Consider the following 11796-nt stretch of genomic DNA (forward strand, 5'->3'; position numbering starts at 1 on the left):
CCTATCTCTATCCTGTTTTCTTTTCTTGTACCCAGCTTGAGAGTTGCCGTAATTCATTCGACCACCCAATTTATTGTTGACCCTATAGAACCACAGTGGCTCTTTTAGCAAAAATTTGCTACCATCGTATTTTTACTTGATTATATGTATCTTAAAGGAGCGAAAATTTTGAGAAGCAGTTTGTGTATTCGCTGATGCGTCAAGCTGTAGACTCCTTCTATTAACGCTGTAAGTACGTGGCGCCACGGGAGAATAAAATGTTGATACCGATATCGCGTGTTGCTAACTATCTCGTTGAATAGTCAAGGAATGTCTTGTCTTTTTTTATTTTTGGTGTCAACTAAAGGTGCCACATCTGCTGGGAAAAAAGACGAAATTTTAAATATCCATAATCTGGTCAGTATATATGCGTGATGAAAGAAAGAAGCACATTGCCTATTCGGATGCTTGAACCTCACGTAAAGTATTCTGCACTAGATTTCATATGACAGAGTAATTGTTTCTAGGTGTTCAAATTTTGTCCTGTAGACGGCAGAGAGACCTAGTTGCTTGGAGCAACTATAATTCCCCTCCGCACACACCTCCTCAGCCCCAAGGTCGAACCTCAGTTGTACGTTGGTACATACGTGATCCTTGTAGGCCGCCGTGTAGACAGCGCGCCGTCATTATCATAGTAATTTGGCCCTATTTTCATGTATCGGAGGATATCCACCAACCCTTGCTAAAACTTGAGTATATTGAATTCTGGGAATTTGAGCATCTAAACAAAGATAGTGCTCAGTGCCACACCTCTGTAGGACAACACACATAAATCCCGAATTACTTTACCGCACACCTAAATACCGGGATGCTTGCGCATTTCCCCCAACCGGAATGCGTGAATTGTGGCTGTTATTAGTGGTTAATAGTACAAAGCCAAAGTTACTGAGTAGCCCATCGTAATTAGCAGTGAAAACCATAGTCTCCGAGCAATTACGCTAGCTCAAAGCGTAAGTTCTCAAGTTACCGTTCTACTATAAATTTACTGCTGGTCTTAGATACATGTTGTCGTTTTTACTCCAGACAATGTGTTTAGAAAAAGTGGTTAACCATTTAGAGTACTTAGTACTCTACTATGGGAGAGCTGAAAGCCGTCCCATGGATGGCGGAACAACAGATCGAAGAAGAAAAATGAACAGTTAAACCTTGCACAATGTACAAGATAATTTACGATGAGACTTAGTGGCAGCGCAACCGCACAGTTTGAATGCACGCCACTCCGCGCTTTGCACGTGCTTGTACAGGGATCCCCAGTGGTCGCTGGTGGACGCCGAGACGAAGAAGCAGATGGAGTGGCGCCAGCACGGCGATGGTGAGTTCTGGATGAAGTACGAGGACTTCTGCCGTGAGTTCGAGGAAGTTTCTATCTGCACCCTGGGACCTGACTTCGACGGCGATGGCATACCCGAAAAACCCGGAGAGGTACACTGCCCTTGGCTTTGGTTACTTTGTAGGTGACGTAAATTAGTGGAAACAAAAATCACTGCTGCCAGTTTTTCTAGCGAATTATAGTTATGCAGCTTGTATATCCCATGGTACAGCTGTGTATGAGCGCTCTAGGGCGAGCGTTTCTGGAGGTGCGACTTATTAAAGATGAACAATTATTTCGGGAATATGGCTTAGTGGTTGACTTAGGGGGTGAAATGTGCTATTAGATTATATATACAAAATTACGAAAGAATAAACAGCCAACAACCCGTTTGTAGCACGAGACTACAAGGTAATCCGTATGGCTTTTTTCGCAAAATAGCTAGAAAATTTTCTAAAAAGTTTTCCTGATGCCGGGTTCAAACTTTGGACCAGCACAACTTTTTTGGCAACTGATGAGTTTTCTTTCCAAGAATTCCATGCGAATTTTCTTGTGGCCTTGTGCTACAAACACGTAGTTGTCTTTTTTCTCTTTGTTGACCTTTCCGTCATTTTGCGAGTATTCGCAGAACTTATTTGCTTATACAAAATTGTGTGGTATAGTAAAGGATGGAAAACAATACGTTTCTTCTTGATCTATTTTGCATTCTCATATCATCTGCTCTTGCTTTTTGCTGTCACCTTCTTTAGTTTCTAACCTATACTTCACTCTTACTACATATGATCATACAACATGAATGTGGAGTGACATGATAGTGAATGAAGGAAAATTTTGACGTCACAGCGAAACAAAGGTAAGAGCACAGCGGCGGGAAAAGCAATAAGGGGCGAAAACCTCAAGCTTATCTCAAAGCTTCGTTGAGAATTTTTCAGTGAGCGACTACAATGTCGACAAATAGGACAACGAGAATACACACGTTTCATCACTGTATAACGTTTTTGGTAAATTTCAATGTTCTGTGGAAGGCTATCTGGCGACCTAGGGCTGCGCTAATGGGCGAGAGAACTCAGTGTGTCTGTTCCTTTTGGATGGAACTTTCAGGTGCGTGCAATCCGTGGTGTGTGGGTCGACGGCGTCAACTCGGGTGGATCAAGGAACAACTTAAGCTCATTCAGCACTAATCCGCAGTACCTGTTGTCCATACGATCCACACCAGGTGACCATGGTGAGTGAAAAAAAAAGATAAAAAAGGATCCTAAATGCAGTGACATGACAAGTGTATTGTCAGCATTGAAATAAAAACGAGACAGGAGTTGAGAAAAAGATAACAGCATGAATAGATTGAAAATTTGAGAACACAGGGCGTCGATGGAGCTAACAAGTGCAAATATTTGTCTTTGTCAAGGCTTCAGCTGCCTTAGTTGCAGCCTTGAAGAAGACGAGTCTGCTTGACGAAGCATAAGTCGCATTGGCACCCCGTGCTCACGAACATTTCATTGATAGCTGGTCTCTTTTAAGCATAACTGCTGACTAACTTATCTCGCAAAACAACAGAAGAGATATTATCACGGAAATAGTTTCAGCACTAAAACCTGTGCAATAGACATGTCTCGTATATTACCTGGTAATATTGTGCTGTTGAGAACGAAAGGTACAGAAGAAAATTTCCACCATCCTCCCAAAGGGAACGCTGATCGGATGCGAAGCAGTAGCGTTACCAACGCTTGCGTTTGGCTTCCCTGGCTTGCGCCTCGTTGGTGTCGCAGGCACGCTATGTCGCCATTCGCGAACGCGGTCGGCTTCACCAACCGTCGCAACGCCGGCGAAGGCCGGGTTAGGCCTAATCACTTCAATATGTTTCAGTGGGCGAAGGAGCGTCGTCTACCGACTTCCTCTCTATCGCAGATGAACGAGCCGGAAGAGTGTTACCACTCAATGTGCGCTCAAGCGTTGCGAGTGGTGGAGAGGGTGACACGTGTAGAGATGTTTCAACGCGTACGTTAGGCGCGCGTCAGGTTTATTGCGCGTGAACTGAGGAGTCGGCGGCGTAGCGAGCGGTGGTCGTGGTAGCGGTGCGAGTGGTGGTAGTGGCAGGTGTTGTGGGCGAACGGGCGAGGCGGCAGCTGCGGGCGCTGCGTTGAGTGCGCGGCAGGCGAGGGAGAGAACGCCTTCAGCACGCACTGCGAGGGGAGCGTGACGTCAACGCGCAGCTGTGAAGAGACGTACTTGGCACCGCTCCAACACTGCGGGGAAAAGAGCGCGTGGCGGCGCGTTTTTGTGGACGCATGGAGGGACAGACTTACACGCGCTAGCCAACGAGCTGCTGCACATCAAAAGTGTTGCGATTTTTGCAGGTGCAATCAGTTTGAGGTACCCGGTTTTGGAAGTTCCGGAGTTTTCCACTACGGCGTCTCTCATAATCAAATGATTGTTTTTGGGAAGTTAAACCCAACATATCAATTGATATACAGTTTCGCACTAGAGCACTAACAAGTGCGCACGATGTGTCCACACGTTAGATGAAAGACAGCCTTTGAATGTACCACAAGTCATAAGCAAGTCATAAAGCAGGGTAAGAATTTTCTGACAATCAAAGAGTTTTGGTAAATCTCCATCTAAAAAAGTATCTCTAATTTTTAAGTTTACAATGAGGAAGCTTTGTAGTCAGTGCTCTTCAGTAGATTTGAACATTTGACCCTTAACACAATTTAATGGCTATGTTATGCCAATGTTATAAAAATGTTATGCCCTCTAAGTCACTGTTTTGCTTCGTGTTGCATGAAAAGCGACCATCGGACAAGCAAGTATGCAGGGTGGCACTATGGAAACAAACTTTCTTCCTAATACTGCCTATTTCGCTTTCTTGATAATGCCGAGGTGGTGTTATGGGGCTATAAATCTCCATCTTACAATTATTCCAAGTATCGATAACTGTCGCTACAGTAATTATTACCCCAGCCTAGATGCCAGTCACTGCATAGATGCATGTAGATAGATTGCGCTAACGTAATTGAATCAGTCGTGTGGTATATACTGCAAAGACAGTGTGAATCTGAGTGTTCATTATGTCACGGGGACATCATCAGTATATAGCACTCAATGCCTGCCATTGCGCTCTCGCAAAGGTCGTTAATTAGCAGGTCGCGTCATTTTGACAATAAGGGAGGTCATGTGGCAATGACGTTATCGTAGCTTTCATGCAGTAGCACGAGTCCAGAATATGCTTCTGTGGCGTCACCTACGTGTTATTGATAACTTTCGGAACAAAGGAATATGTTGTAGTTTTCTTGTTGTTATTACTAATTATTACTCTGGTATGTACAAAAACTTTTTGTGGGCACAGCTTTTGTACCACCCCTCTCTCGTTGGTGCAGGTAATGCAGCAGTGGCCGATGACAGCACGGCGAGCGTTGTGGTGGCATTGATGCAGGTGCACCCACCCCACAACGCATTCATCACGCGAAATCGCCTGCGCATGCATCAGATAGGATTCGTTATCTATCAGGTGAGGGAACGGGGTCCGCATATACAGCAACCTATTACGCTAAACTTTATCTGATGGAACATTTCAGGCAAGCGTGATGCAGGACATATTGGGGAGGCTGGCTTACTAATGAAAAAACAAACTGACGAAACAGATATTTGGTGAATTCAGACCCTGTTATTGGGCCAACGTAGTCCGTCATTACGCGCAGCTGCTTCTCCTTTCAGGCAAATTTTCATCCCGCGCAAAAAACGTAACGCGCGTTTTATAACCTAAAAGTGTATGATTATAACAATACTTTAAGCTTGTAGAGTGCTAACCCCGATAAAAGATGGCAGTTTCCAAAAGAAGGAAGTTTTCTAGTTTTGAAGTTATCTTTTTGTTGTGAGAGATACACAGATAGGGATAAAACAATTAAAAAAACCAAGATGTCGAGTCGCGGAACACTAAAAAAATTCCTTGAAGTTTTAGATTCAGGAAAGAATTCCTTATTCGGATAATGTAGGTACACTTTTCAGTGTCAAGCAAGACAATTTTTTGTCTTCCAAAGCGCTAGCCTTGCTACAACTTTGTGAGGAACCGTTACGTTTGTTTTAAGATTTTGCCCCGAAATCTTAGCTATTTACATTAAATTTAGTGGCTTTTCTACGTGGCTCTCATTATTCTTTATCGCGTATCTTGCTTTCTATATCTTGAGAGAATGGAAGGTGAAAAGGTGAAGGCAGGGAGGTTCAGCTCTACGTTGATAATAATTTGATTCGCCTAGCTATCCTTGCGTCATTCACTTGCACATATAATCGGGTTCAGCCTAACAAGTTCGAAGACTCCGCCCGATTGACCGAATTGCTGCTGCTCACCACCTCAGTGACTGAAAAAAATTGGTCAAGGTAGTCCCTCTCATTCGACAATATTCTCCAAAGGCGTGCTGACCAGTCGCCCTGATCATGGTGTACTCCTTAAGTGCGTGCCCATTAGTGAAAGCATGTGTTCATCTGCCTTAAAAAAAAGCACACAGACTTCTCAAATTGTGCCCGGCTATAATATTTGGGTGCTTAGCAAGGGCTGTGAAATGAGATATCGGATGAGGTATACAAAATTCATTAACATTTGCTATCATTTCGTTTATTTGTACATTTTCGAAAAAATTGCCCAATATTGGTGCAAAAGGAGATTGCTTGTCCCCTGTATTGGCCGAAAAAAGTCAAACCTTTGTCACGAAGGCGAATCAATGAACGCGATAGCAACAAATTAGAAAGTCACGCGCAGAATATGAAGCAGATCGAAACGTGGCCCGCGTTTCTCACGCACAAATTACGCATGAAACATACCCACAGGTACAGATAAACTCGACTAAGCGTCCTAGTTGTGAATTCACCCTGTCTGGAAAGCGCACCTCTTTTCGCAAACTGGGGTGTGAAACGATTTCAGTGACCTTTGTGCACCCGGTAACTACAACAGAATACGCACGAGACGTACGGACCTCCTCACTGCGAGATAAGGCGCGATCGAGCGTACAACCCCTTATTCTCTACGCGGGCGAAAGTACACGAAAGAGATGAGAGCCGCCGCACGCTCACGGCGCCATCTTACTGATAGTGCTGAAAATACGGTAGTTCCCCTCCGAGATGTTTGCCAACAGCGATAACTGGTAGATATAAATACTAGCCGTTTAAACATCCAAGGAGGCACCTCACGGTGGCTCAGCGGCTAACGCCTCGCATTCACGACGCGGAGGTCCCATGTTAGATGACGCGCGCGGAGTGTTTATTTTGAATTTTTCTTTCTTGCGCTTTGATATATATAGATACGTAAGCATATATGTTGCATGACATCGACGCCAACGGGGAAATCCAGTCGAGAGTGTCCATTTCATTGCTATCGCAATAATACCAAATATTTACAGCATGGTGTCTCTGTGGGAAGAAGAAACGGTGCACTCATGAAACATGTTCATGATGTAAGAATACACAGGTGCTGACACTTTCCCCGCAACGCGTTTAAAAGCGCAATCCTAGTGCGTCCAGATGATGTTCGGGCCGTTATCAGCTATCTTGTAGATAGCGCTACGACGAGCGGGATAAGCTGTCTTGGTCTCAACAACACGCTCGAAGGAAATGTGCATGCTGCTGATTCTGGGTCTTTTTGTTGGAATCTCTTACCGCACTGTTTTGAAGCCAGTTTTTTTTTCTTCGCGTATGTTTAATGTTACTCTGTCGACGAAGCTGCCATGAAATTGCTGAAAGGTTCTCGAATTGCCTAGAACGTTATTTGTACCGAAATACCGTTCGGTCTTCAGACTTCTGCGGAGCGTGTGCCTCACTTCAAAGGGCCGTCTTACCGTGATCGTCTGACGGTGATCGTTGACATACATATGTGAATTCGCATCGCAACATCTAGCCTTGAGCAACCGCATTGCTTTATAGTGCTGTATATGAAATACTTGCGTAATTCAAATATTTATATATTTCATGGAACAACTGAATTGCTCTTGTGTGCTTGTTATAGAATACTTGCGCGTTTGAAATATTTTTTATATTGCGTTCACACTGAACAAGCGCAAATGCTTCAATGATTTCCTGTGTAAACGAAAGCAGTGGTACGCATGAAATACGTTTCAGGTGCAGTAACGATTCTCTTTTAATAAAGGGGTAATAATTAATATTGGGGGTTTACGCGACAAAACTATGATTTTATTACGAGGGACGCCATAGTGGGGGCTCCTAATTTTGACCACCTGGGGATGTTTTCCATGCACGTACATCTAAGCACGCGAAAGTTCCTTGCATTTCTTCCCCACGGAAAAGTATTTTGATGGAGGAATAGTCCGATGGCTAACGTTTTTTTTTAAATTAATTTTCTTTGCCTCGAGCAATACTGGAACAGACGAAAATACAAGTGCGCGTGAGCGGAACTATCTGTGTTGACGACGTTCACACCCTGCACAAATCACTTTCGTGTTATTAAATTCTTAATCCTGGTAAAGTTTTGCATTTTAATATAAAATACGAAATTTCGTTCGCGCTTTAATTGGTACTTGTGCCACTTGGAACGAAAACGTTGGGGGGGCAGAGGAATTTGAATGCGCCAGCACCGCGCCCTGGGTACGTTGGCCATGGCACCATCTGACAGCTCCTTGTGTGATTCTCAAAGGAAAAAGAACGGAAAAGTGAGCCCCGTAACCGTCTTCATCGGAGTGCAACACCTCAACAGTAGCTCACGAGGGAGGAGGAAGCATCAAAACGGAGAAGGCAGGGAGGTTAACCAGAAAGACATCCGGTTGGCTACCCTACACTGGGGGATTAAAGAAGGGGACAAGAAAGACGAGAAAGAGGAAAGAGAGGGAAAAGAAAAAAAGGTTGGGGAGAGACTGACAGTAATTTCACTGCAGCGTGTAGAACTCTACCACATGTCAGAGGCGTTCACACAAGCCTGTCTTTCTCAGGAAACACAGCAGGGCTTTCACTGCCTTGTGGGCTGTCGAGGCATGTGGACGTTGCTGTAATAGCACCTGCACAGAAAGAGGCCGATCATCCAGTCGCCGCATTGCGTTGGCAAGTACTTGTCTATCTGAGGCAAATCGAGGACAATGGCACAGCAGGTGTTCGATATTTTCGTCGGTGCCGCAAACATCGCACGCCACACTGTCAGTAATTCCAATTAACGTGGTATAAGCTTTCGTGAAAGACTCCCAGCCAAAGGCGATATAGAAGCAAAGGAGGGATTAAAAGGATAGGATTAAAAGGTAAATAGATAGAGGAAGGAGATTGTGAGACGCAGGGACAGAGAACGACAGAAAACGACGGAAGTAAGGAGGAGATAGGGAAGATGGACATGGTCGCAGGAGTCCGAGGACGGGGCACCACTCAGTGAGAGCTCCTGTCGGTGGCAGGAGATGGCGTAGGGCTCGCAGCACAGCGTGCCCACGAGACCGAACATTATCTGGCCGCTCAGGCGCGCCCAGTGTCAACACCTGATTATTCTTACACCGCGCGCATGTTGGAGCTAATAATATTTGTGATGCTGATGTTTTCGGTGCGCAGGCGTTGGACCACTTCCGACGCCTCTCCCTGGATCACTTTGCGCGCACACCGGACGTGGCCAACTCCGGAGCCTACATCAACTACCGTGAAGTGTTCGGCCGCTTCGAGCTGCGACCGGGCCACTACGTCATAATACCGGCCACCTTCGACCCACACTGTCCCGGGGCCTTCATGATACGGGTGTACGCCAGCAACCCCTTCCAGCTGAGGTGGGTAGTGTTGCCTTGGTTGTGAATAATGATAAATATCTCGGTATGAACGGACTACGTGCGACAGAATGCGGGAAGAAAGCACGTTTAGGAAATTCTATAGAACGTGTGCATAGGAGCGTATCTTTTAAATAGACTAAGCAACTGGGCGCGTTGTGGACTTAGGGTCTTTAACAAGACATAACAAATAGATTTTTCTGAGATGTGCAGGTTATTTTTAAGACTCACAAGCCTGATAGAGATATTTTTGCCATTATTTTTTGGTAAAATGAATTACATTGCGTATCAACGAATTCACTGGCTGAAGATTCATGGCCTCAAAAAATCATAATGAGTGAATGCGCAGAAAATAGAAAAGGAGTAGACGTTCAAAGCCGTGAGATCAAGTGTTGAGGTTACGGCACGAAATTAAAAATAATATTTTGACTTTGGTTCAACTTTTGACAATGAGTTTATTATAACCATAATATTACGACGAAGAAAGAACATGCGGAAATATATGCAAAAACAAACCATCAAAGCTTACTAATTTTCTGTTTAACATCAGTACCCTTTAAGCGAACAACTTGTTGAACCTGAATCACTGCAACTTTTAGTGTAGGAAGCCTCACACATATACATCCACTGTGGTACGGGGCTACGATTTCCCACACTGCGACTCAGCAAAGGCTGAAACCACGCTTTCATAATATTCTCTCATATGATACAACGCTAATTTTTACAGTTGTCCTATGAGTGGTCGGACTCCGGAGATCAGGTGTTTATGGTAGTCCGTAAACTTATCTTTCTCCGCAGAATATTGCGCTGCTGATGATGGCTGCCATAATGCGAGTGGCTAGAAGGCACCGAAGAAAAAAGTCACAGCATATTCATGGAGTGAATGATGATCAGTGGGACGAAGCGTCCGTCTATCCATCCGTCGTCCATGTGTCCGTAAATACGTTTGTTTTTTCGTGCGTGCGTTCATCTGTCCGTCCATGCGTCCGTCTGTCTAGCCATCCATCCGTCAGTCCGTGCATGCGTTAGTCCGTCTGTCTGTATCTCTTTCTGTCTGTGTGTTCTCTGTCTGGCGATGAACACAAACCCGCGGGCCCCTCCGCGTCGCTTCGCGCCCGCTGCTCTGATTTGTCCATGTCCCAACACCAATGATCCACCACGCACGGTGATGATCCAGGGCACTGAGAGAGGCACTCATTCTCCTCGTACCCAAGCACAGCCCACGCAGCAGCCAATCGGAGAGTAGTGGTACAGCGCCATCTAGAATATCCTCGCTTTCGCTCAGTTTGTACGTGCTTCTACGAGACAGCGCCATCTGTTATACTTCTCGGGAGATGCTGCCTTCCTTTTTCTCACGTTATCTTCTTCTGTCGGTTACGCGTGACGCACGACAAGGTTAGCTTAACAGTAGCTTTGCGCCTAAAAACGTGGTTGAGCATTCTTTTTAAGAATTGGTATTACGAAAGTGAGACGTGTCCTCCCAGAGGTGGCTGATCATTCGATTGATATATTGATTGATATGTAGGGTTTAACATCCCAAAACCCAAACATCCCAAAACCACTATATGATTATGAGATATGCCTAGCTGATCATTCATTGTGCATTGTTCATCCCCAAGGTCGAAGCAATGAAAAGTGCAGTAATAATTTGCATTGTCACGTGAAGAATGGCAAACCGTTTGAAGGAGGAGGAGGAGGAGGATTGAAAGAGGAAGGACAGGGAGGTTAGCCAGTTCTCAGACCGGCTGGCTACCCTGTAATGGGGAAGGGGTTAAGGGGGATAAAAGATGAGAGAAAAGAGACGTTGAAAAAAGGGAGGTCATCAGACATTCCACGACGCTGCTTACAACCTGTCTCTAAGACCACTTGCCCGCAGAAAGCGCAACAACGCTCTCAATGCCTTGCGTGCAGAGGACGGTCTCGGCCAGTGTCGTAACACCCTTTCTTTCGACAATTGGTGATTTTCTAGTCTATCTAAAGCTTTTAAGAGTTCTTTTCTTGGCGCACTGAAGCGAGGGCACTCGCAGAGATGATCGGAGAAAGTCTCTGCGCAGCCACAGTTGTTGCATGTCGGGCTGCTGGCTATTCCGATTCGAAACGAATAAGCATTCGTAAAGGCCACCCCAATCCACAGACGACACAAAAGTGTCTCCTCTGCTCTGTTTATTCCTGATGCAAGACGGAGCTGTAGGTGTGGGTCCAAATTATGAAGGCGGACGTTGGTGAATGCCGGTGAATTCCACTGAGCGAGTGTCAGTTCTCGTGCAAGTGATCGAAGCCTTGCAGCGGCGTCCGTTCTTGATAATGGTATAGCTGCACAAGGGGCATCATCATGAGCAGATTGGGCTGCTTCATCTGCACGGTCGTTTCCACCAATGCTGCAGTGGCCTGGTATCCATTGATACGCTATGTCATGTGGTTTCTCTACAGCCCGGTGATGAAGAAGTCGTATTTCAGCAATTAGCTGTTCGTTTGGACCATGAAGATATGGCGAGGCAATGCCCTGGAGAGCTGCTTTGGAGTCGGAGAAGATTGATCATGTCTGCTGCGGTTCTTCAACTAGGAACTTCAGAGCGGCATGAATGGCGGCGAGTTCTGCCGCCGTGGATGATGTAAGATGCGAGGTCCTGAACTTTATCGTGATGGATTTCTCCGGAATTATCACTGCGCCTGTTGAACTTGTTGAAGTGACCAACCCAACCGTGTAAATGTGAATGT

At 45.4% G+C, this 11796-nt stretch overlaps 1 protein-coding gene across 1 annotated transcript in view; it reads left to right on the forward strand.

Moving 5' to 3' along the window:
* Nucleotides 1-11542, forward strand: part of LOC119159700 (calpain clp-1-like) — a 54348-nt gene extending 42806 nt beyond the window's left edge. The window contains exons 7-11 of the mRNA XM_037412534.1: nt 1284-1461; nt 2450-2573; nt 4723-4853; nt 8873-9081; nt 11509-11542. Coding sequence (XP_037268431.1) covers nt 1284-1461; nt 2450-2573; nt 4723-4853; nt 8873-9081; nt 11509-11542 — 676 coding nt within the window. The remainder of the gene's footprint in view (nt 1-1283; nt 1462-2449; nt 2574-4722; nt 4854-8872; nt 9082-11508) is intronic.
* Nucleotides 11543-11796: the final 254 nt, after the last annotated feature.

Source organism: Rhipicephalus microplus, chromosome 3, assembly GCF_043290135.1.
Source record: "Rhipicephalus microplus isolate Deutch F79 chromosome 3, USDA_Rmic, whole genome shotgun sequence".
NCBI lineage: Eukaryota > Metazoa > Arthropoda > Arachnida > Ixodida > Ixodidae > Rhipicephalus > Rhipicephalus microplus.